Source organism: Perca flavescens, chromosome 12, assembly GCF_004354835.1.
Source record: "Perca flavescens isolate YP-PL-M2 chromosome 12, PFLA_1.0, whole genome shotgun sequence".
In the NCBI taxonomy this organism is placed as follows: domain Eukaryota; kingdom Metazoa; phylum Chordata; class Actinopteri; order Perciformes; family Percidae; genus Perca; species Perca flavescens.
In genome coordinates, this window is record NC_041342.1 from 15,561,760 (window position 1) to 15,589,035 (window position 27,276).

Sequence of the window (27,276 nt, forward strand, 5' to 3'; positions counted from 1 at the left end):
TATGTATAGCTCAGGTGTGCACACACACACACACACACACACACACACACACACACACACACACACACACACACACACACACACACACACACACACAGTACAAGTATATATATGCTCCATGCAGTCTGCACACACATACACACACACACACACAACACACACACACACAAACACACACCACGTTTTGGCCGAGGCTCTGTGATCTGATTTGAATGCTGCATCTTGTTTGATGTCTTTTTGATGATGGACATGAAATAATGTCCAAATCACCAGAGGCTGGAACATCAAACAGATTCAAATGAAAACACGGTAATGTCTTCTCGGACTGCGCTTTATTGCGCCTTCATTTGCCACTGCCCCATGGAAGCTGGGCTTTGACGGAGCACAGATAAAAGATGAGCTGATAAATGAGGCACTTTCATCTCCAACAAACTTTGACAACTTTTTCATTCGCAGTGCAAACACTGCATGGCTAATATGCTGCATCATAATATAATCACATAATCACAGATGGTAATTCAGCAACCCAATGAAAAGTCAAAGGTGGAGGAGGGAGTATCTTTTGAAGAGGATGAATGGCCGGAAATCATCCCAGCAGGATAAGGAGAGCATGAGATATGCGGATCTTTGTATCACGAACCCCTCCAGTCTTATTGGGGGAAAGGAGGTGATCATCTATATATTTTTTCAGAATCCAATGTTCTTCAAGATAATAATGTTGAGAGAGCTAATACAGAGCACAGGTGACTTATCGATAATGAACCAATATATATGAATCATGCAAAACCGATCCTTATGCTTGACAAAAGGACCTCAGCACATTCATTCATCACGATGTTGTCTGTTATGAAAAAGCAGACGGAGAAACTTCCCCTCTTCGCAGTGACATCACACACGCCCCCGAAGGGATAGTCTCATGTGAAGCCACTTATGAGCCGCCATGTCGATTCTCCAGTGTTTATAATAAAAAAGCTTTCGCAGACAATGCCTGGCCCATTCCCAGTGAATCGTGAGCGGGTCATCGACTTTGCATTATAGTTGATCTGAACAGAAGCCAAGTTTCCGTATAATTTACAGTCCGGTTTGGTGTCTCTCCGGACTTTTTGGATAGCTCTGTGTAAACCGAGAGCCTGATGTTCAAACAACAAGGCAGACAGCCATAGTGGACTCAGGGTTTTGCCTTGGCCTCTGCGTCAAGTCTCTTGACAGCAAACTGGCAACCAGCTCCAACTAATAAAGTGCACCACCCAGATCCTACAGCGCCTGCACGTACTGTACTGTCTGCTGAATGTGTGTGTGTGGTCAGTTGGAGCGGGACACTCCTGGAAAGCCATGGATGAAAGACATATCAAGCGCTAAATCTGCTAAATCTCTGATGTCATTCTCATCCACTCTGCCTCCTCTTTGGATGATGTGCTTACAGTTCAGCACATGGCATGATTTAGACACCGATCAGAAACGATTAGGGTACATCTTGTTAAACTTGCATAATTACTGGCATAGTGTGTTCGTACAATGGCAGTTAAAGGATGAGGCCGTGATATTGTATATTTTAGTTACTGTCCATAAATCAGTCACGACTTTTGAAACATAAATGTGACATAGGTTTAATTAATTTAGTATTGTCATAAAACAAATTAACAACAGATGAATCATTACATTCAATTAGTGACAAGTTTCATTTGTACTGCAATCTATCACATGCTGTCAAATTTGGTTTACAGGTGTAACACCTCATTTTTTAAACCACATTAACACCACAGGGTGCAAAACTGAGTTCCTTATGTACAGTACAGGCCAAAAGTTTGGACACACCTTCTCATTCAATGCATTTCCTTTATTTTCATGACTATTTACATTGTAGATTCTCACTGAAGGCATCAAAACTATGAATGAACACATATGGAATTATGTACTTAACAAAAAAGTGTGAAATAACTGAAAACATGTCTTATATTTTAGATTCCTCAAAGTAGCCACCCTTTGCAAACCCTTGGTGTTCTCTCAATGAGCTTCATGAGGTAGTCACCTGAAATGGTTTTCACTTCACAGGTGTGCTTTGTCAGGGTTAATTAGTGGAATTTTTCCCTTATTAATAAAAAGAGCAAAGGGTGGCTACTTTGAAGAATCTAAAATATAAGACATGTTTTCAGTTAATTCACACTTTTTTGTTAAGTACATGATTCCATGTGTTCATTCATAGTTTTGATGCCTTCAGTGAGAATCTCATGTCATGAAATAGTCATGAAAATAAAAGGAAACGCATTGAATGAGGTGTGTCCAAACGTTTGGCCTGTACTCTAAATTAATTTATTGTATTGTGTACATGTATTTGTTTTTTTCTGTTCATTTTCTGTTTCCCTATTTAACATCATTCATCAGCTGTAGAGAATATTTGACGTTATTATTGTGTTAAAATCTCAATGAGAATTGACACAAAGAAACTTCGTACTGACAGTTCCTTTGACATTTTTTTCTTCGACAAACATTGTAATTTCCCCTTGCAGGATTAATAAAGTATACATTATTATTTTACCGCCTTGGCTTAAGCAATGATTAAGGGGCATTTTGTTTTTGTGGTAGTGATGGTAGTTATTAGAAATTAAGTGTTGTGCTGTTCAGTATTAAATGGTGTGATATTTTCCTTCATTACAATAAACATGGGCACTGCAGTTTATTTAGATTGTATCCTGCTGCTGTAACTCCTCACTAGCGCAGCTAAAAATATTCCCCAACAGAAACACAATTTATTCCTGTTTGAGTAAAGTTTGCGAAAAAACAAACTGTTGAGTAAAGAAATGATTTAGCTTTTTTTTTCTTTTTAAATGAAAGTATGTATTGGTGGCCAGTTTTTAAAGATCAACGTATCCATTAGGAACGGGTGAGTTTGGGGAAAGTCGGGATAGACAAACACATTGTTAGTTTTGGTCTTTTTATGAGATTTTCTTGACTGTAACAAAAACATTAATTATCGCCATTTCCCCACATGTTTAGATCATAGCAGATCTTTATGCAAAATGTGAATAAGCAGCCAGACGTCTGTGAACAAGAAAAAATTTCACATTTATTTGATATCAAACAGGAGTTGAATTAAATATCAGCTGATGATGGGCTCTTACAAAAGAAATAAAATGAACCTAATCAGTGCTGCAACAACGTTTCACACTTTCCAACCATGTTTTTTTTCTGTATAGTTCAGTTAATAAATTAATTAGTGTCAAAGGATGAAATATGTCCGCAAAAACTGCAATATCGCAGTGACGCGCACATAAGTCTTTAAACCTGACAATTTCTTTCAAGTAAAATAAATTACACAAGTTTCGAATTCACTCCAAATCTGTGCATGGCCTGGTGTTAAGGAATATACTACTGGCAAAAACTCATCATTCATGAAAGCAAAAGCACTTCACAAGCAGAGACGTGAGCATGATTTCATATGGACTGATATCTCTCAAAACTTTTTTTTCATATTCAAACATACTACAACGAGTCAAGTGTGAGAGGAAAAAGCACATTTCCACCATTTTGATTAACCTTGTCTGAAGAATCTTATTAACATTGAAAGGGCTTAACTACTGAATGGTTGCCGTTTCTTTTCTTCTTTTTTTCTTACTTTTTGTTGACTTTTTACACTAGTGGTACAGCAAAATATATTTTCTTTAGCTGTTACTTTAACAACAGTTAAATGTGCAATAGAGAAAATATAAGGCCTGAGTCTGAATTAGTGGTTTCTTTACTTTACAGTCCTGACTGTGTAGTGGAGCCACACTAGTTCTTGTTCTGTACTTCATGACTAAAAAGACCCTGGTTCTGCAAAGGCCCCCAAGAATATGTCAGGAGTTTCGTAGTTCTTTGCTTGGAGTATTTTTCATCCCTTATTCTTCAACAGCACAGTACAATAGAAATGCCAGACTTGTCTCTGACACAGCGGCCTGTGTGTTATTCTCTGCACCTCTTTAGTCCAACTGAAGAGCTTTCACAGTCCACATTTGTCTGGCCTCGGATGGATGTGTTTTGTGTGTTAATGGGATTTGTGCGCAAAAGTCATTTCTTCATTCCTTTTCCCACCCAACAACATTTCACTTCCTGTCCTAACAGGAAGGGCATGTGGAGTGTGCAGCCAGACTTGCCGGCTCTCTTGACATCAACTGAAAGTACCCATCTGTTAAAACCTGTGCAAACAAAGAGTGCCGGTTCAGAGGCTGGTAATAAGCTGCATTTGTCCATCGCTGGGTGCCTCTCCTTCCTGTGCACAGTCTTCATTGTCGGGTGGGAGGATGCATCCGTCGCTGGTGCCTCGGTTTATGTGGTAGTAGGACAGGGGCGGTGGCGCATCGCCGAGCTCAGGCATGCTTTTATGATACGCGTCCTCGCTCTCGCTTCGAGTTGAGGGGGAGAGCTCCTCCTCCTCCTCGGGGGGGTATGGCGAAGCTGGGGGCGAGGGTGAGTCTCTCAAGTTTGGCATGCTGGTGTAAAGGGAGTCTCTATTATTGTTGGGTGAATGGGAGCCCATGTCCTCCACTGCAGTAACAGTCTCGGAGCCATGGCCGCCCTGCTGCTCCAGGCGCCTGGGGGCCTCCTGGGCGCTGTAGAGGAGGGAGTGAGTCCTCTGGGGCAGGAGGGGGGCCTCCAGCGCCTCCTTGTGGTGGGGGTGCAGGAGCAGCTCCAGGGTGGCGTGGCCTCCTCTTCCACTTCCTCTCTGGGGGGATGAGGCCTCGGCGTGATCCGCCACGATGGCGTCATCCTCGCTGCCACTCCCACCCCCACCGCGGTCCACTGTCACTCTGGTCTGCAGAGGCAAGGCTCTGTCGTGCTCCCTCGGGGCGTCGCGACCTTTATGGCCGACGCGGGGCCTTAGGTTGTTGTGGACAATCTCAGATATGATCATTTTCTCAAAGGCGACATCATCCAGGTTGAGGCCCCCTAGGTCACCCGGGGCTCTAACGCCCACAGTCTCATAGTCGTCGTCTCGCAGGGAGTAGCTGTTGTTGAAATTGCCATTGAGTGGGAGGGTGTCCATGGCACTGATGTCCCTGCTGTTGCTCAGAGAGTGCTGTCCTGCAAGGAAAGGCAAAAAGAGCGCGTGAGATTTAGATTTTTTTTTTTTGCCTTTTGTGTAGAACAAAACAGCTTCCACTACACCATCCACATACAACTTGATACTGCTCAGGACACTTCACTCTTGTGCTCTTTGATCTCTGGGTTAATTTGAATTTAATGCAAATACAAAAAGTTTTAAAATTCAAAGGAAACCCCAATCAGCTCCCCACCATGTCCATCCTCATTATGGCTGAATATCATCAAAGCCAATCTTAGAGATTATCCTGAACAATATTGGAGAAATGAGAACAAAAGATGACTTGAAACTTAAAAATATAGTACAGCAACACGCTATAAAGTAGCTGATGACCAGGTAACAACACAGCAGCATACAAAAAGCAACAAGATAGAATGAGAGTAAAAGAAATAAATTAATACAAGCTGATGAGAAAGTGTTGCGACATTAACAATGGATAAAACATTCCACCTGTTAAAAGGCAAGACAAAAGAGTAATGTCGAACACAGATGGCCAGCCACCGCTCTGCACTCGGGCCCCACAAGCACAGCAACAACCCCCACACACCACGACAGACAGGCACGGTGCAATGACTCACTTTGCCAACACTCACATCAAGTGTGTCTGCTCAGGCTATCTGGCCTAAGAACAGCTGATGTGCAAAAAAAGTAAAACAGATGCTTTTTTTCAATTGCAGCAGAAACAATAAAATCCCTGAAATAAGACCAAAGTGGAAAGCTTGTAACATCCAGCCTGGATTCAGTCAATCCAACTATTTGTGTCCTTGCTATTAACTATAATTTAGCCCATGTGATGCATTGTTCAAATTACTGTAGGTGGATGGAGAATGACAGCAAAATTCTGTGTTTAACAGTTGGAGAGAGCTAAAGGACAAAATCAAGGACAACTGAATCCTGGACTCAGCAGGTGAAAGGGTTTAGCAGCAAGCAAGGTGTTTTTAGAAAAAAAGTCTACAGTAAAAGAAGGAACATTTCCTAATGAAAATATTTCTTTCTGAATGCCAATTAGTTTTCCCTTTTTAAAGTGTACATCAATTTTATGTCAACAAAACACACACACACACACACACACACACACACACACACACACACACACACACACACACACACACACACACACACACACACACACACACACACACACACACACACACACACACACACACACAGTAAGTCTAATTTTGTTCAGTCCGATGTCTCTTTTGATTTGATATGAGGATTTCATTTACTGGGTACACTGTGAGCCTGTAAGTAAAAGGCTGACACTTAGCAGGGTGAGGGGGATGTTGTCAGTCACAGGCAGAAAAAAAAAAAACACGAGGAAACTGTAGTATTTCCGTTTCAAATGAACTTGTCAGAAAACGCATGATAACAACGTAGGAAAAAAAGCTCCAAAAACAACATCAAAGTCATTTCTAAAAAGTGTGAAAAGAGCCCAGAGAGCAAAAGGGCAAAAAAAAGGAGGGCGGGGGGGGATTATTAGACACCTCTCTGAATAGACCATACTTCCAAATTTGCATTTGTTTATGCGCTGGCAGTTATTACAGACAGGTACTGTCTACCGGGAGAAGGGGGAAATCATGTGAACAGAATTCAACTGGACGCGGCGACAGCTGCACTCTGGGAACCGTTCCAGCAGAGATTCATCCAAGATGTTCTTCTTACCGATTTTACTGCATCACATGAACATCTGCAGAGCATTACTTAGTATTAATACACTTACAATAGAAGACACGCTCATCCGTTTCCAGGAGCTAAATGTAATGACTATAGCAGGCAACATTTTTTTAAAAGCTCATGTTAAACTTGACAGAGTCTCTCTGTGCTTATTTCATACTTGGTTGGTGATCTTCACACCAGGTTTTGACATTTGTGTGTCATGCTGTTGCCTGCTATCCTCAAACTAGTTTCCATATGTTAAATCTTTACTTTTTTCCCCCCTGGTTGTCACTGCTTCCACAGTGGCTTGCCTCAGGGGGGAGAAGAAGTGTTTCTGTAGGTAAAGGAGGTGTTTATGCTGATATTTCATATTACGCGCTAATTAAATATCACCACTTTTCTTTTATCTGTCTCTGATACTCCAATGTTAACATGTAATTAGTACAATGATTAAGCAGGTAAACATGTTTGGGCAATAAAGCACAAGCTGTCTGAGCACACACACACACACACACACACACACACACACACACACACACACACACACACACACACACACACACACACACTGACTTCTGCATCTGAGCCGCTCGCCTGCTGCTGAGCTCACAGACAGAAAAAAAAGAAGTCTTTGATTTTCTTTGCAGACATTGTTTGGTCCCAGCCCTGCTTCGTTATCTCTCTGAGTGTGAAGTGCTCCCATTGTGCTTTAAGCGAGCTTGCAGCACAAAACAAGACCGTGAAGACCGCAGTGGGTTAAAGCTATACATTACTGCATATCCTCTCCTTACACACTTTTACCATACTGCTGTTTTTGTAAATTCTCTTTTATCATCAAATGCCTGGAAATATCTGAGGGCTATGACTCTGCCCGCATTGCGTCATGAGCTTGTTTTTTTCTTCTTCTGTGATTGGGTTTCTTTTGCTCTGCTAGTGAACTAGGTCACCATAAGCACTGATGTGATTTAAATGGATCTTATTGGCAGTAAGCTAAAGACAATTTAAACATGTTGTTAAGATATCATCCATGAACTAAGGGAAATAGCATAAATTATCCGAACCGCTGTGTAAAGCTCATATTCAACAGAGAGGAATTCCCATATGACTGCTCAGTAGAAGAGATAAGATAGCATTGACGTAAGTTTATCTCCTTCTGTGTTTACAAAGGAGAAACTAGCTTAGATAAGACCTAGTGGAAATACAGAGGTGTGAATGAAGAAGAAAAAAATCGTAAATCTAGAAAATATTACTCTCAGCATAATGCATGCTGTGTCAGAGCCACAACCTTGAGATTTTTCATGTATTTAATACATCTAACACACTTAAAATTGAGAGTTAAATGAGAAGATTAAGACCACTTTCATATCTGTCTGTTTACTATGAAGCGACAGCCAGCCACCGGTTAGCTTAGCTTAGCACAAAGACAGGGGGAAACACCTGGCCACTAAGAAACACGTTAAATCTTGTTTATTTAATCCATACAAGAAAAGTGTAAAAATGATAATTCGCCATTTAACAGGGCATTACGTGCTGGACTATTTCTTGGCCAGTAAATTTCTTGAGTTTCTGTTGGTTGCCAAGCAACTGCTCAGAGCCAAGAAATAGTCCAGCACATAACCCCCTACATAAAATGGAAAATTCTTGTTTTTGTATGCATTAAACAAGAAGAAATAACGTGTTAATTATTGTGGTGCTGGCAGGCAAATTTCTTTTTTTACCTTTAGACAGAGCCGGGCTAGCTGTCTAGTCTTTATGCTAAGCTAAGCTATCTGGCTGTAGCCTTGTATTTAACAGACGTGTGGTATCGATCGTCTCACCTTACTCTCTCCGAGAAAGCAAATAAGTGTACACACACACACACACACACACACACACACACACACACACACACACACACACACACACACACACACACACACACACAAATGTAAGAATAAAAGTGGAGAGTGGATGTGCACCTGGGGAGTGAAAGGCCGGTGGAGAGGGGGTGTTGCACACCACTGTTTCTGCCAGCAGGTTGTTATAAGGGTTAGTGTCGTGGGTTCGAAGGAGAGGGTTAGTTAGGAGGTAGTTACCAGTCATCCCTGAAATAACAGGAAGAGAGAGAGAGGAAACAAAACAGTTGAGGAAAAAGAGCTTGAGGTACTGTACTTCATGGTCTGTGGTGGTGCGCTGGGTAGCTGTCGACATAAACAAACACTGACAATTGCTGTCCAAAATCTGACACCGCGAAAGATTTATGAGCCACGATCCGTCTGCCTTCTATTATGGACACAAAGCTGCCATAGAAACGTTGGTCCAAACAGTCAGCTGATGTAACTGACAAACAATATCACCACGACAAGTCTTGACCAAAGCATTGCAACACAATCAACTCCAGTGTTTACGTGAAACAAATCCATCTAAACAAACTCATCCAGTCGAGACACTAGACAAACCATGTCTAAGTGGCCTGCCATGAATAATACAGTATCCCTATCATCCTGAGCATGCTTGTGTTAATCTCAAGAATGTAATAACTATCCTCATTTGGTTGGAGCCCTGAGAAACTTTGCGCTGGCTTGTTTTTTTGTTGTTTTTTTTAGAAAAAAATGAAATTAACTCATAACTACAGCCAAATCTGCGCTGGCACAGTCTACAGCCTGAGATGCTGGGATCACTCCCAAAACCTGCTCTGACCTCAGCCTGACTTTGCTCATCTCCTCTATTTCCATCCTGACAATCACTCTGGGGTGAAAACGGGTTAGGGAGGCTGGCGCACAGAGTTGCTGGGATTTCATCTCAAGTCCTCATAAGCAACATTTTGTTCCACACTAAATATCACACCTCTTCTATCTCTGTTCCTCGCCTTATATGTGATCCCACCGAGCAGGAAAGTGCAGGAGAAATGCTGTGAACTTTAGTACATTTAGTACATATTTTTTTTTATTGCTTAACACTAAGAGAAATGCAACATAAAATCGGGTCTTATCTTTCCCAGCTGCCACAGAGCCATGTAAGCTGCATCCATTGAAGTGTTTATTGTGAATTCATCACAAATAGAACGGCGTATGTGTCTCTTCTGGTGGCGGCGGAACAAACGGTTGCTTACCCTGGTTGAGGGTGGAGGTGCTGTTTATGTCTCCTGAGATGAAGGAGGACTCCGACTGCTTCCTCACAGTGTCGTTCCACATCCGCCTGATGCGGCTCTGGGTAGAGAGAAAAGCAACCATTGATCAGGACTCAACATGGTGCCCTATGTTATTCAAGACGTCTGGCCCTGAGGATTGAGTAGCTACGTGGGTTTTGTGACCCTACACTTGTATTCAAGAAGATTCAAGATTCAACTAACCCCCTGCTTGATGACATCAACCTGTCTTGCTAAGGTGAAACAAAGACCAGCACGTGCTATTGGTCCAACTGATACCAAAAATGGATACTCCAAGAATCTTACAGCTTGTAATTTGAGAGATCGGCCCAGAGCAGTTTTTTTTTTTTTTAGGATAGTTTGAGCAGAAACTGGCAACAAATTCCTAAAACTGTTCTTAAAATAGATCTGACAAAGGCACAATAGAAGAGATTAGAGACCTATGTAGGGCTGTGACGATAACCGCATCACCACAACACAGCGCTCATGTGATGCTTCTGTATTTCTTTTCTTTTTTTGGATTCCATATTTTTTTTGCTAGTGAAAGCTACAGGCATGCATTTAATATTGACTGTCTTCCATCCTATGTTCGAGGGCTGTCAGCAGCAGCTCCTGGAGCTGAGTGAACAGCGGCTGGCTAACCTGCCTTCGCCAGGTTGACTGACAGAAGAAATATACTCGACCAAATTAGTTTTCATGTTGGCTGCATGGGAAGAAATCAATAGCGTTTGTATTAATTCATTGATTTTATTTCCCAGCCCACCATAGCGATTGAGAGGAATCTGCCTGTAGTGAATAAGACTCACAGACAGACTGGGAGTCTTCACCAATCAATGTAGATCTGGTTAAAGAGTTCAAATCACATATACAGCGGGATTATTGTGTAATTTAAACAGTTGTCTATGCAGATTACGCCATACTAAACGCGACTAAAATATAGGTAAAAGGTACAAAAACATGCTGTGGGGTGGGGGTGTTGGAAGGGTGAGACAGGCGAGTGACGGATATAAAAAACGCTTCTAAAATACGCTCTCATTTTTATCTATGCAGCTGTCTTCGTGCAGGCTCGCGTCTCACGAGCGTAGCCGCAACCTGAAGCGTTTATTTGCGCTTCAAATCAAAGAAATTCGACAATACGTGCGTAAACGTGATGTTGATTCCCGATAAAAAGGCACTTAATAAGTATATTTATTTTCATTTTGTAACCTAGGCGGAGCAAAGTAGGTTGTTTTGAGCATTTACTAAAGGATAAGGCTGACAGCCTATACTTTTCTTATTGTCAACAAATCCTGTGCAAAGACCAAAACCAACATGTGTTGGTTTCTTATTTCTCAATACTCTCCAGCTTCCCCCGGCTCTCTGTGGCTCTCAGCCACAAGGCCATTTGTTTCTAAGGACAAATCTTTAAAGATGGGTCATGAATATATATATACTCATACTCAATGTTAAGTCATTTCCTAAAACATCTGGGCACCGTAGTTTTTAACAAACATTACTAAAGTAGGAGTAAATGGTGCATTTATTGGGGACCATTTTCAGCTGCAAAGTAATACACATCCAATTTTGTATAAATGGGATCGACTCAAAATAAACTACAGTGTGGATGATAATGAAAAAACCCAGCTTTTGAACTCTAATGGAGCTCTATGGCACAGAAGAAGCTATAGTATATCAGTTTTTTTTCTTTTTTTAAACAAGGGAAATTACAATTTCTTTTCACTCTGTTGTTAGAACACACATTACACACAGGCTTGAAATACACACACACACACACACACACACACACACACACACACACACACACACACACACACACACACACACACACACACACACACACACACACACACACACACACACACACACACACACCACACATGCCCACACACACACACACACACACACAGGAACTATACATGCCCAAATGGAGAGATTTCAGAGTGAGGGGGCTGCTGGAATTAATAATAATAATTACATCCAAATCCTTTCACACATCATTTTTCAAAATCCTAAACCCCAATATGTCGGATTCCTGGCGGGGTACGCGTACCTGTGTTGCAGATGAGTAGCGGGCCGTGGATCGAGACGTGGCTGTCTTGGCTGCACTGTGGGGGCCCTCAGGCGGCAGCGTGCCGCAGCACTGGGACTGACGGAAACATTTGCTGTACTCTTTGCGGACCTGCAGATGAACAAAAGATCAGGACCCACTGATCACACAGGCATCCCCCCCCAACAAATCTTTATCAAATGCCATCCAGCTGACAACTGTTTAAATGGCAAAAGGAATAACTATGATAACATGTTGAAATGTTGCAGAGAGGAAGCACTGTGATGTTACTTTTGCTAAGTAAAAATGTATAAAATATCATGAAATGCCTCATGTAAAATTTCAAAATGTTACAGTATAAATATTTACAGATCCACATCTGCAGTACAAGGATTAGATAGATTTGGAAAGAAATAGGAAATTCTTGGCAGTGTCATTTTAGTATTTTATGATAGTAAGGCTGCAATTTATGATAGTTTTCATTATCAATTAATCTACAGATTATTTTGTCTTTCACTATTCGCACTTCGCACTTTCATACACTATATCGATTAATTATTTTGTCTGTAAAAAAGAAAAAAAGAAAAAATATAAGGTGATGTGACATCTTCAAATGTCTTGTTTTGTTAAACCAAAACGTCTAAAACCTCAAAACCTCAATTTACTAAAAGGCAAAGAAATGCAGAAAGTGTGTGGCTTTAATGATTAATTTAAATATGAAAATAGCTGCAGAATAATTTTCTGTCTATTGACCAATTGATTTATCGGCCCCATTATACTGTAGATTTATCTTTTTTTTTCATTAATTTATTAATTTTTTAATCAATTAAATTTGAGAAAATTGTAAATTTCTCAGGTGTGTGACATTTAAGAAGCTGGAAGAAGCTATTTGTTTTTGAATTTTGCTTAATGAACAACTTGTTGATTAATTCTTCATTTAAAATCTGTTGTTCAATTAAACAACTAATAATGTGTGGCGCAGAACAACATCTTACCTTTTTCTGGAGGAGGCAGTGGAAGATGAAGATGAACATCCCTTGCAGAGTGTTGAAGATGGTGAAGAGGTAAGCCATAACAATGGACGATTCATTGAGGAAGAACAAGCCAAAGGACCATGTGAGCCCCATCAGACAAAGTAGAGCAAACGCTCCCAACACCCACGACCTGCGAAAGAGAAAGAAGAGTGATATTAACTAGTGAAACTAACAAAGTTGCATTTTGGTTTTAGGATGAATGTGCATTCTGTATTTGACACAGAGTCAAAAAATGTTTCCCTGGTCTTCACTGGAGTGGTTGGCTAAAGAGACTGCAAACACAGCAGGTTTTTCATTGGAGGCTTCCAGGAAAGCCTAGAGGAAATAAGATAACTTCACAGTCAGTTTCAATGACGATGGCCATTCGTTATTGATTCACAAGAGAGAAGGGAGCCACGGTGAGGAGGGAAGAAATGGGGCAACAGTTTGTGATGAGCGTGATGGCTGATTAGACTTGCTTTTTAAACAAGTATAGATTGTTTTCTTATTAATCACACAAAGAGCAACCAATTATTTCACCTTTTTTTTCACGAGTTTCCATTTGACACAGAAACTAAATACATAGTGGATCTGAGGTAGACTCTCATTCATGACAGTTAATAAGTTTCCACAAATGTGGGCTTTCTGTGTGCTAAAAAACAACAACCAGAAAGCCAATTCAATGCCTTGTTTTGCACCAGAATCAGAATGTCGGCCTAAAAATCCCACATAATATATGTTGGCCTGCCCTCAAACACATTGTTGAATAAGAATCCAGGCACAGAAATGGACAGAGGACCTGTCTTTTTAGCGAGCAAATGCAGCCCACTTGAAGCGGAAAGATGAGGGAGGGGGCTTTTTTCGATTTTTACCATCTTAAAATCTACGAGGCATGTGGTTGAAGCTGTCTTCCAAGGAAGCCTGTAAACTATTCCAGCATAGAAGCAAAAAGATACCAAAATGTCAGAAATGCACTTGTGAAGAAATAAAAAAGGCAATATAACCCTGCGTAGTGCAAATAGTGAAATCATAAAATGAACTAAAAAAGGCACCCTCTATATGGAGAGAAATCAAATCTAAAAGGGATAAATATTGGTTCTGTCGGGGTTAGGAAAAGAGGAAATCAAATAAACGTGTTGGTCAAATGAGGATTTTACAATTCCAGGAGGGAAGCAAAAGCCGTAAGGGTGCGTATTACCCCCACCCCCTACTAAACACACCCACACAGTCTCAGAGCAAGCAAACCACAGTGCGGCCACCGAATCTCCCAGAGTGACACCCCTCACCTGATACCCCCCAGCCTGGACGAGTCAGGTTTCATGGAGGTGGAGTGCTTCACCATCTTGAACATCGTCACCACCAGGAAGATGACATTGACCTGTCAAAACAGACGCATATCAGGGTTAACAGCCTGCACTTAGAAAGGCATCCAATTCCTGTTGCTGACAGCGGGTGGAGGAAGTACTCAGATTCTTTACTTAAGTAAAAGTACTAATACCACACTGAATAAATACTCCATTACAAGTAAAAGTCCAGCAAAAGCATAATCAGGAAAATGCAAAGTATTAAGAGAAATAAAATAAAACTCTTATATATTATATCATTACATTATTATCACTCATCCATTAATGGGTAAGCAACATTTTATTGGTGTAGTTTGGTTGAGGTAGAGCTCATTTTTAATCATTTTATTTAAAGGCGACATTCTCATTTCACTCACTTGTTGCTACCACCTGTGGTTATGTTTTATTGACTAAAAATATTGATTAATCTACAGGCTCTATAGTGAGCTTCAATACCAGCATACCTTTACCGTGAGGAATATAAAAATGTATTGCCTCGGTGCAGATCTTACAAATACACCAACTTCCAAAAAGAGAAAAAAAACGTAGAGAGGTTAACTTCTTTGGTCTACTTCATATAGCTTTGGTCTTCAACATTAGCAGCACTGAAAGTTTCTTGTCTTCCAAAGTGCAAATCCTCATAGTATACAAGATGGAGGCCAAACAGACCTGATGTACTGTGGACAAAAGCCCCAGAAAATACAGAAAGGAAAGAACGGAGGAAAGGAAAGAATAAGTAAAACTTATTAGAAACAAGTTTTACTGAAGCCAGGAAACACATTTATTCAAGCCATACAGTACACCCAGAGAGGTTTATATTCTTTCAGGATGTCTCTTTTAAGCACCAGAGGGCCTGTCGCCACCGAAGGAAAGGGAAGAGATGTGCTTCAGTCTGCCCTGATACCATATTAAACCTTTGAAATGAAAAACAAGTATACGTCCGGATTTTTATGTTATTAAAAACTTCTATCCCGTATCTGCTCTGAGCGTGCATTTTGAAAGCGTGACCAATCGACTGTACGTGAAGGAAAATATACAACAAAAGTATGAGTTGGCAAGAAAACAAAGCGTAATGGTCTCCGTGTAGTCTCAGTTGATCAAATACTTCCTTTTAAATTCTTCATTCACAAATAAGCAAAAAAGGATCCTGATTATTACCCCATATGGATGCATTTTGAAACACTGCAAGGCAACAGAAAAAAAAAAGTCTTTTAATGGAAACAAATAATAGTGTGAGTGGAAAGCAGATGGAAACCAACAACGTCAGGGGAAAGATGGAAGAAAAAGGAGTGGCTAAGAAGACAGAAAGAGGCTTTTAGATCACAGCTTAGAGTAATGCCGAGTTTTGTCTCTCAGCCACTTGGGCCGATTTACATCCGCATGAGTCGAGTGGCTGGAGATGCATTTAACATAGCCGCAAGTGATGACACAGATCCAATGAGACAGACGGACGGACAGGCAGGGAGGCACTCTGCAGAAAACTGAGGCAAACTACATATGGACTCCCGCCTCATGCCCGGTCTCCAAGGGGCCGTCCACCACAATATTAAGGTCTCTCACTTCTCTGCCAAATACAGCACAAAAAAACAGCGCTGCCGACGCAGCATTTATCCCAGTTTCTGCATGTATTTACAGTCTATGGACAGATTTACATGTGTGTTGCCATATACGCCTATATGGATATGCAGAGTGTTTGTTCAGGGCTGTGTGCATGCATTCCTGCATGCATGTATGTGTTGTGGGTGTGCATTGAGAACACCCAGTGCACCACATAAAATATTAAAAGGTGAAGATGGAGATGTCCGTGTGCAGGGGTTGGCTGGGGACGTGTCATGATCCTCAGCAGGGCTATGAGCTGTGGTAATGGTTGTCTGGCCCACCCACTCATTACTTCATGTTCACCCCCCCCCCCTCCACCACCACCATCACCCTTGTTTTTCCACTGAGCAAATGACCTTCATGCCTGAGACGATTTCTCTTCCTGATTGCGAGAGGGGAGTATTCTCTAGATGTACAGAGAGGACCAAACAGCTTTAAGCTGTGTCTGTGCACCAATTCTGATTTCAGAGGATTTCATAGCTGAGTGGACACTGATGTCCTCGTGTCAGCTATAATGGGACCACTTTCCTTTCATGCAAATTGATCTGAGAAAGCAGAGCTAAGTGGCTGCCAGTTCAGAGTGAGAGAAAATCCATAAACTGTTTTCAATAAAGATTTTCTTTGAAGAAAAAACAAAAAAAAGTTATCACACGCATGCACAACATTACAACTTACCACAATTATGAAGGTTACAGGTCCAATGAAGCTCCAGATGAAATGGTTATCAACCCTCAGCCAGCACCTACAGGGTGCAAAAGATGATATGCAGTTCATTAAATCATCTCATTGCCAAAACAAAGTTGTGTCACATCGATCAGGGCCCAGCAGAGGTGGCTGGATGATAATACGCCACAGCAACAGAATAGAGACTCCTCTGACCACAGAGAAGAAAACCCGACCATGAGGGAGCGCTGGCCCTGTGCCATGAGAAGCTGCAGTCTAAAAAGCAGCGGTTATTGGACTCATGACTTCACAGTCTACAAATGTGGGATGTCTGACTGTGTATACCTAAGACTCTGAACAGTAAACAATGTATTGTAGACAAGTTTAAGAATGAATTGCACCTCGTTCTGTGTTTATCACCAGGAAACAGAAATGAAGTGAAGACTACAGCAATAAAATAGAGTTTGAAAAAAGCATTGACTTAAATTCCATAAATTAGAGGACTGCAGTTTTACAAAGCATAAAGCTTGCTGCTTGGATGAAGACCAGCGGATAACTGTATAAACTTCGAACTGACAAGGGCGGCAATTATCTACATGCAAAGAATAAAAACCCAGCAGGTCAGTGCTGCTAGCCAGCGCATTCATTAATGCTGCAGCTTTGCTCACAGCCTCTTGAAATTTCAGTGACAGGGTTTAAATTTACCAGGGGCAAAGATGGACTACTCTTTGTGATATTACTATCATTAGTACATACATGCAGGCTGATGGGGAGAAGGGATGACTAATGCTCCTCATTTTTATCCCACAAAAGAAGAATCTCTACAAAGATGTCACACTTACGCCCGCTGTGTGCCGTAGCTTCTGTAGTCGATGGCGGCTGAGATGCCCACAACCACTGCCGGAATGAGGTACCCGGAAACGTAGTAGTACTTCCTGCGTGAGAACTCGCTCTCAAAAACTTCAACCAGCATGAGGTACAGCTGCACGCCCTCCAGACACATCCAGGCGAACGCAGCCAGGAAGCAGAAGTGGAGAACGCCGGCAATGATGGAGCACACCAGCTGACAGGAAGACACATGCAGACATTATGAAGGTAAGGGTTGTTCCTATGCATAGTTTGGGGTTGTTTCATTATTATTATTAATATTATTATTATTATTAATAATAATAATAATAATAATAATAATAATAATAATAATAATAATAATAATAATAATAATAATAATAATAATAATAATAATAATAATGTTATTATTATCATTATCATCAGGTGGGCAGAAACACTGCTCCAAATGAATGCTAACGTTGCTTCGTGTCTGCTGGATGTGTAAAAAGGCAACTGCAATCACGATTGCCATAACACCTTTAATAGGTGATAAAATGGATTTTTTAAAACATATGTATTGCATCGTTAATTTCCCGAACAACTCAGGAATGAGATTACAGTATATGTGAAAATGCATATATGGTAAAAATGTTAACGTTAAAAAAAACATCATTCTGAGTGAATGTTTCACTCAGAGTCAGCATCATAGACCTTTAAGTGTTGCAACAAGCAGATACAGAATATTTATTAGGTAAATACCTAATAAATATCTAATTTGGATTTTTTGCTAACTGTGAAGTCAGTTAAAGGAAAATTGAACAATACATTGAAGTATTTAAAGGTTAACCACAGCAGATGAGGCCATCCATCAGCAGTATAAAGGTTAAAACCCTCTGCAGTACAATTTCCATGGTACCTTTGGTTCTGTCATGTTGATGCCCACGAGGTAGACGAGCTCGCCAATGAAGAGGTTGAGGCAGAGGTTTTTGTGAATGGTATTGCGGTCGCTTTGCAGACCTCTGAAGAAGCAGAAGGTGAAGAGGCTGATGGCCAGGCAGACGAGAGACACGGCGATACCCATCCGTGTGATAACGGTGAGAAGAAGGTCGTGGACGCTCCCCTCCCCCTACAGACAAACAGACATTGTTTGAAATAGTTAATTAACATAATTATTAACATTCTTATATGGACAATAATGCTAATAATTCCTCATTCATATTGGGCATTTAAAAAATCATAAGGCACTTTCAATGGAAGAGATGGGGAACAAAAAAACACAGTTTATGTGAGACGTATAAATATTTTTACAATATTTTTGTCTTTTTGGCACAAAATCCCTCTTTGTGTTTCCATAGTGTTTCCCTGTTGAGCTGCAGTGGAAGGATACTAATAAGAAGACAATATCGTTGGAAGATATCCACTTGACTTGACTAACTCAGACTGTTTAAGCCTCATATTAGCTTCAGGGAACCTATCCTTTATCCTGATCGTACCTGATGAGATTTGGCGCTGAAACCAAACATGCTTAGATCACATTATGGGGCCCATGTGGCAAAAAACGACATCAGCTTAAATATCTACCACAAAGAACCGCAATCATGTAAGGTTCCCCTTTTTGAGGTCAAATCACGCGGTTTCCAAAGATCTAAAACTGAGCGTCTTTCAAGATGGGCAGCAGGCAAATGTGAAAACAGCAGACTTGACCATACAAAATATCATACAAGGACATGCTGGCCTGAAAGTGAGGCAATTCCTCCTGTGATATTTGTAATTTTATTGAGGGCAGGAGTTGCAGTTGAGGTGATGTGCAGGGAATTGGTGTGAGGCTAAGCCTAGCCTCGGGGCTCTGGTTTCAAGCTGTGGTTAAGGTTGAGGTTACGACAGATGACAGGGACAGAGTTCATGAAATGGGACATAGTATTAAACAAACCACAAACTTATCCTCCACATTTATTACTGGCTAGGTCCTCGCTACACATGCTATTTATCATGTAATTGGATTGTAATTGCATTTCGCGACCAAATGGATCCTACACCACTTCAAGAGGGGTGGAAACACAAGTTAAAGCTGAGGTTACACTGTTTCCCATAATTCTCAGGGACATACGCATGAAGGAATATTAGACACGGCCCATAGGTAAAAAATAATTACCTCCGATGATGGTACGGCACTTCCTATCCTGATCCACAATCTCGCTCTTTTAAAGTGACAGCCCTCACCCCTTTTCTCCACCTCCTCCCCCACCTTTACCTTCTCCTCCAGCAATAATCTAATTATCTCCACTGAAATGGCATTCTTGTTCTTGCCGTGAGTGCACAAATCTGTCAGCGAGACGGAAGAACAGGTAACTGAGACACAAAAAGAGCTTGTGCAAACCACAAGGAGTGGGTCACCTACCACATTTCCCCGATGAGCCATGAGGATGGCGAAGTTGGTCAAGTGACTGCAGGAGCAAGTGGTGTGGCTTTTGTTGGTTTCCAGCAGTTTACAGCCCTGAGTGGACCAATAGCCCATCATGCTCCGCTCTGAGTAATTCCAAAAGGAACAGTTGGGATTGTAGTAGTGCTCCTTCTACAAAAACACACACACGCACAAAGAAAAATATGCTTAAACATATATGTTTATACTGTATATATAAAACATGTGCAGCAAAATGCTTGATTATAAACAAACACATCTTGTATATTTCATTTCTCTAACTGCAAGAAACAGGATGTCAATGTACCTGATGTGTAGATTGTGCGTATGTGTCCTTTACCAATTAGTATCTGTGCAAGTAAAGAATCTTAATATGTTGAAATGTTTGAAGGGTTACTATGGCAGTTTCCAAGCACAGAAAAAGCTCAACTTGCTTCTCTAAATCTAGTAGTCTCACCACCACCTATGATACACCAGCAATATATAGATGCCATCTCTTTATTCCAACAGTTTTTCTACAACAATGATCCATCAAAAAAGATGCAATTGCCCTTCACTACAAAAGCTTGTGCAGCTGTTTCAGTATTTTAACAGCTTGGCTCTACAGTGTGGTCTGGGTGAATCTCAGGAGGAGGCTTACATCCAGGTGCTCCAGTGTGAAGATCACAGGGTCGGCCACAAACACACGGCTGGACTCCTTTGTGATAGAAGCTGACAGGATGTGCGAGTTGACTGTGAGAGAGAGGTTGCGTTTGTTTAAATCCACCATTCCCCTCAGTGTGGCATTCTCGGTGCTGAGGAACTGACCCAGGTTTTTGTAGAGCACAAATACCAGCTTGGCCACACCTGCAACCGGCAATTATACAATCATCAGACATACAGAGGGAGCATAAACAAGTGAATTACAAATAATCTATTTAGTGAAAATTAACATCTTTATTCAATGTACGTATGAATGCACAAACCTTAAAGGAATACGCCACCGTTTGTTGAAATAGGGCTTATCACGGTCTACCCTGGCTGTAGATAGGTGGGCCAATGCATTTTTTGTCTAAGTGCAAGTAATTCGATTTTTTTTGTTGGCTCACTTTTACTCTTTTAGTGTGAAACCGCTCAGTGGACTACATCTCCCGTCTCACACAATCTACCTCACCTAGCTCGATGCTCGGCTTGCTCGCTAGCTAGCTAGCTTAGCTCTGTTAAACAACACATGTAACGTCATCTTAACTGCTGTGTTTTATCCAGTCAAGTGTTTTTAGCAGATAAGCAAAAGAACAAGCAAGATCCTCTACTCATTAGAGTAACGTTACATCTCCGGTAGGCTACGATAAACACAGACATCGTAGCTTCAGCCAGACGTCATCCATGAAGCGTGTAGTCTTTCTAATTACGTATTTTCACAGTCTTATACTTCAACAGTTTAACAATAAACTGAGACTTTCTTCGGTTGAAAAAATATCTTTTAAATTGACGAACATCCTATTTGTGGCTCAATTCAAATGGGATCCAAAAATAATTATTATCTCTCCATTGACCTTCGTTCATAGTTTTTCAAAAGATAGGTCCCGTTGGCCGGAAGTAGAAGGGCGTGACTTCGGCTCTCTATAGGGGCAGCATTGAGCCCATTATAAATTTGCAGTCCTGGATAAAGCTGCCTTGCTGCCATTTTTGCTGCCAATTGAGGTATGGCATCACCAGACTTATTCGCAATTATGTATTAGTCTGGAACCTTTCAGTTCATTTTTAACAGCACAGACCCAAAGGCCTCTGAATAGACCTACAACCAATCAGAGCAACGAAACGACAAAGCACTGAATGACACATGGAAGTTGGGGCGGTGCTTGGTACGTTTTGAAGCAGAAAAAGAAATGGCGGTCGGGTCACAAACTTTCTCAAATTAAAGCTAAAACACTACACTAAAATGTGTTTCTGAAAACATTTGAGGCGTGTTTCCCAAACTTCTCCATTAGAACTATCTGATGTGACAGCAATCATCTTTATTGCACAAAAGACAACTAGTCAATTACTGAAACAACCCAAAAAGGAAAACAAAAGCTGAAAATTAATCAGGATTAAATGTTTTTGTAGCAACTATTTTTTTCTCACCATTTTTGCTGTTGACTTTGACCGTGTTTGAGGAAAGCTGAAGAGACGCTGCACGCTTGCTTGTCTGAGGAAACCTGAAGTCTTGCACTTGACCGTCGGTGCTTAACACGTACACATCCAACACTGAGAGATGAGGGGAATGAGAGAAAGATAGAAATAGAGAGATGTATTACTCATTGGCGGTACAAAGTGTTTAATAGCGCTCTACCGCTAAGGCCCAGCAGGGTATGTGTAAAGACCTGAGGTTCATTGTACCAGAAACAGAATCTAATCTTATTGGCAAGGCCCCGTAGAGTGTCATTTACTTAAAAAAACATGTCACTAAGCTGTTGGTTAGCATTGTGAAAGCCTCCTAGGCAAGAGCAAAAGAAGAAATAACAACAAGGATGGTGACAGAAGATGAGCAAATGCAAGCATGCAGCCTACTGCAGCATGAATGTCAAATATGCATAGGATCAAAAATATCATTGAGCTTTTACTTTTTCTCTCCCCTGTGGGTTCAGATAACTCTGGGCTCGACGAGCAAATCTCTGAAAATCTTTCAAATTCCAGCAGCCCCTCTCGCCGGTTTGCCAGCTGCCGGGTGGTGCTCCCTTTGATGTGTGAAATTACTGAAGGGTCAGGAGGACACACGTATCAGCACACTCCCTCCCGTCAGAAACAGCCTCACTTCCTCAGATAGATGGCTTCTGACAGACGGAGATGAGGAATTGTTCCCCCTGTCTAGTTTCAAGCTCTCTCTTTGCTCTTCCTGCCCATGCCCTCGTCTTGGCCTTGTTGCTTGCCTGGAGGTGCCGTTTTGGCTTCGACAAACTGCTAATTAGGAGCAACAATCGTTTTCACATTTTTTCCAACTCTTCAAGGGAGGTCAGGTTGTATGTTTCTTCATATGGCTGTTTTCATGTTTCTCCGCTGGAATATTATCTCTAATGCGCAGATAAGTGAGAGTTTGACAAGCTCATAACAACTGCCTCAATGCAGTGATTAAGTAACCAATACACAGCATATTATACAATGTAATAATCAGTTCTTTTAATAGAGACGGAGCAACTAGTCCTTATCAGCTTAGCTAACTACCACTAAATTGGAAAGGCTCGGAGAGAACAGATAGAGTGCTGTATGAATGGAACAATGCCATTCAATTGGTTTCTTTGTTTTCCCCCAGAGGTCTAGACAGTTCATCTTGAAGCACACATTCAATGCGGTGACTTTACTATGCAAGAAAAAGATTAAAAATCAATGAGGTATAAGACAAAAAGGGTGAGTAGGAGGCCATAACCATAGCAACAAAGAGCCATGAGTAGAAATATGACAAGTCACAGCACCAAGCTGACTTAAATTAATGATAATCAATCATGTTGCTAATAACTGCTTGTAAGAATATATATATATTTGTGGACATATTTGCTTTTTTTAGATATTGTGACATCAGCAAGATGTGGCCATTTCTGAAATCATATTCTATTTGGGGAATAGCTAAAAAAGAATTACCCTGAAGACAAATTTACCAGAAACAATTTTACTGAGAGGTGGTGCACAGACAAAAAGAAAATAACCATCAGCATCATATATTGTCACTGACAGATGTGTGCCTGTAGTTTTGGTTTGTGTTATAGTTATTGGAAAGAAACTTACTGATATTCTCTGCGGGCACTTTTACGATCGCCGGCTCGATCAGGTTTTCTGCAAGGACAAACGCCCCTTCCTCCAGGGTATCCAGTAGCATTGTGGCGGCATGCGTTTGTTCTGTGGAATTCATGTCTTTCCATGATTTCAGAGCTTCTGGCCTCAGGAGGTTGTCAACAGTGTCCACAATTGCCTGTATCCATGGAGACAAGTAAAATGTCAGCTTGCTGTTTCCTCCCATCATAACTTCAGTGTAATAACAAAAAAGCGGGGACCAGGAAGCAAATGATAAAAGGTGCATGCATGGCCAACAGTGACAGCAGCAACAACAACTTACACTGAAATATCAAGATCACTCTGACTAAAGACACAAGGGTTCAAGAAAGTCAAGGGTAACTAAAATAATAATGATGATAAAAAAATGCATTATTTATCGTTTAATATTCTGTTCACGAAAAATAAGCCTAATCAAAGGAAGTCTCTTTTGGACCAATTTTTTTTTTTTTTTTTGAATTATGTAAAAGTGCTTTAGGGGAAGAGGAAATACAAACGAAATGTTTTTTCCCTTCACTGGATTAAACTGTATACAATGGTGCCTTCTCAATTCCTGGTTTTGATTTTCCAAGAGAACAATTACCACAATGAACAATAGTCTTATTTTCCTAACATGATCTGCCCACAATGGCCTTGGACACTATTCTCCTGGAGAAAAGTGGGCATTATCATGAAATCCATGCCCAGAGTGGCAGTTTGAGTCAAGATGGGGGAACATTTCTGCTTGTTTTCAATGGCAATCCTTTCATTTCCTGCTTTCTGATAAGCAGTAAGTAAGCAAAACATTCCACAAAACCCACACAAGTATCATATGTTGATAAAACAAGAGTTTCCTTTGACCCTGGAAGAGTTCATGACTCCTGCCTGACACAACAACCACAACGTCGACAGTTGTAAGATTCAGAATCTAGCTCAACCCTTGGTGTGGTAAATCAGAGTGACAATTTAACCATAGGTGCCATTAACCACAGCAATGCCCACCACAATAACGGTAATTAACCACAACAAGCCCTTACTCACTGTACCAATTAGCCACAGCTGTGATTATCCACAACACTAATTGACTACAGACAGGATTATCTGTGCGCCTGGAATAACAAGAAAGGGGATCAACCAAAGTCTGCACCAATATATGATTAACCACAACATTTGACCACTGAGCTCATATCAACCACAGCAATGATGACTGTATCCAGACACAGGGCTCTTAGCGTGTCTTTATATCTCGACCCGAGCACAGAAATCAATCTCTGTGGCTCTGACCTTGCAGGCAACTGGAAGCCTGCGAGCTGCGACTATGATGGGAGGTAAGAGTCTCTCTCTCTCTCTCTCTCTCTCTCTCTCTCTCTCTCTCTCTCTCTCTCTCTCTCTCTCTCTCTCTCTCTCTCTCTCTCTCTCTCTCTCTCTCTCTCTCTCTCTCTGCAGGAAAGAGAGCAGTGGCCATTACAGGGTTGTAACCATTACAACCAGACAGACACTAAATGGTCTTGAGCCATCCTCAAAGGACCCATGAATCCAAAAGGAGAATAAAAGGTCGTCTGTCTCTAATTTGCGTAGCACAGAAAGAATCTGTGTTCGGACTGAATCCTCTTTAATTCTCGCCTGGGTGGAGGTCACTTTACAAATCACAGGGGTGCTACTAGAGGAGCCCCCATAGCTTACTTTAGCTAAAGAAATGAAATGAGCTTGGCGAACAGCACTGACTTCAAGAGCAACAGCAGCTCTCCCGTCACATCTAGATGATCTAAAACCTGACAACAGAGCCAAGAGCAGGTGCATAAGTCTAGTTTTCTCTCATACCACTTGAATTACAATATGCTGAAAGGTTATTATGGATGTTTGCCCAACAACGGCAAAAAAAATAAAGTGCCTACACCAGCTTTAATGTAGGTACAGCAGTGAACAAAATCCTGATGTTTGGCAGGTGTAATGTTTTTCCGTGTTCACCATCTTAGTATGGCTTGTTAGCACTAAATTAGTACTAAACACAAGGTACAGCTTAGGCATAGACATATTTACGTAGATACAGCGCTGACCGCTGCTGTTCAGTGAAGCGATCGATGTGGCCGCCATATTGGTCCGGAGTAGCCGCACCTCCTAATGCATGTTTGTCTATCAAGGCAAGTGGTCTATCCACAATTAAACCCATAATTTCTCGCTAAATTTGTAAACGATTGTTTTGTTTGTTAGAAATGCTTATTTAGGATTTTTTTCAGACGGGGGTTTATGGGGATTAACTCATCGCTGTTGCTAAGTTTTGGCTTTTCTTTCGCATGAACATCCAAAAGCAGGACAAAAGTCTATGCTTTTCTATGAGTCTGCTGGATGTGGTATCTATGTAGATATATCTATGCAGCTGAGGTTGATGGAAAGTCATTAGTTTTGCAGTTTGGACAAATACAATTTTTGACCTAATCATGGCACTGGATGAGCAGTTAAGGGTTATTGTTCAGAGTTACAATTCATCCTGAGGGGGACGTGAATGTCTGCACCACATTTTATGGAAATCCATCCAATAGTTGAGATATTTTATGCTAAGGGGAACTCCACCGATTTTACACATCAAAGTCTGTTTACAGGTCTTGGGGAGTACTACTGCATATCTAAAATAATTTGTACAAAGCATTTGTGTCTCCAGAGGAAGTGGCGCAAAGTTTGATAAATTACCTCACGTGATGTCACTTGAGTCACTATCGGTTGGGGCAGACCTTTGTAGCCCACTCCTCATATCTGCATCAGGCTAGCAGCCCAAGGCTACATTAGCCGCTACTTGCATAATATGCCCAAATCTCTGCCTTAACTGTTGGCAGTTGAGCATTGTGGCTAATGTAGTTGCCAGGTTTTGACGAGGACGAAAAATGCATGGAATAAAAAGATGATGGTTTTAGTTCTGCTGCATTGGTTTTGATACTTTTTTGTGACTGTTATAGTAGTGCAATGCTAAATCGGTGGAGCACTCTTTTAAAACCACAAATGTCAACCTCAAGGTGGTGCTAGACGAAAAGTCAGGGCATCAAAAAATACATTAGGATTCATCCTCTGGGCACCATGAATGTCTGTATAAAATTGAATGTCAATCCATCCAACAGTTGTTGAGATATTTCAGTCTAGACCAAAGTGGTGTACTGACAGACTGGCCGATATGACCATCCATAGAGCCATGCCGCTAACACAGCTAAACAGACGTTCTTTAAATCAGCTGAGGGAAATACAATACCCTTTTCTCTCAGTAAAATGAGACTTCAAGTGAAAACAACTCAACTTTATAGGGAGCCCCATGAGCCACTGAATTGTGTTATGCCATGCAAGGCATCTCCTCCCCAGTGTTAACACCATGGCCTTGTCTTTGAGCAGAACCTAGCTGAGGAAAAATACTCAGCACAACAGAGGAGATGCAAAATGTCTGGAGGAAAGACTGAAAAATCAGAATGGAACACAAACATATTAATGGGCTCAGAAATTAATCTCACAGATAAAACACGACTGCCAGGGGTGAGGAGACTTTTTTTTTGCTAAGGGGACAAGGGAGACTAGAAATTGTACAATGTAAGCAAGTGAAAATTAAGCACACTGCCACTTTGATCACACTTCTGGCTGACAGGGAGACGCAATTACGACCGTGGGAAGGCAATTATTCACACAATGTATGAAGAGCCGACAAGAGAGACAGAGAGAGAGGAATTGTGGGAGAAGGAAGAAGAGGAGAAGAGGGAAA

The 27,276-nt window shown here is 41.2% G+C and overlaps 1 protein-coding gene across 4 annotated transcripts in view; it reads right to left on the reverse strand.

The window, feature by feature from the left end:
• Nucleotides 1–3,042: 3,042 nt before the first annotated feature.
• The window catches only part of adgrl2b.1 (adhesion G protein-coupled receptor L2b, tandem duplicate 1), an 85,740-nt gene continuing 61,506 nt past the window's right edge, over nt 3,043–27,276 (reverse strand). For 3 of the 4 annotated variants that reach the window (XM_028592648.1, XM_028592652.1, XM_028592649.1), the window contains 13 exons: nt 23,517–23,700; nt 21,882–22,004; nt 20,416–20,621; nt 19,755–19,928; nt 18,273–18,482; nt 17,371–17,591; nt 16,541–16,607; nt 14,210–14,301; nt 12,906–13,074; nt 11,914–12,042; nt 9,828–9,924; nt 8,695–8,820; nt 3,043–5,058 (listed from right to left, as the gene is read on the reverse strand). In XM_028592648.1, the coding sequence (XP_028448449.1) occupies nt 4,196–5,058; nt 8,695–8,820; nt 9,828–9,924; nt 11,914–12,042; nt 12,906–13,074; nt 14,210–14,301; nt 16,541–16,607; nt 17,371–17,591; nt 18,273–18,482; nt 19,755–19,928; nt 20,416–20,621; nt 21,882–22,004; nt 23,517–23,700 (2,661 nt within the window). In that variant the 3' untranslated portion in view covers nt 3,043–4,195. The remainder of the gene's footprint in view (nt 5,059–8,694; nt 8,821–9,827; nt 9,925–11,913; nt 12,043–12,905; nt 13,075–14,209; nt 14,302–16,540; nt 16,608–17,370; nt 17,592–18,272; nt 18,483–19,754; nt 19,929–20,415; nt 20,622–21,881; nt 22,005–23,516; nt 23,701–27,276) is intronic. The other variant, XM_028592651.1, reaches the window with a different exon arrangement.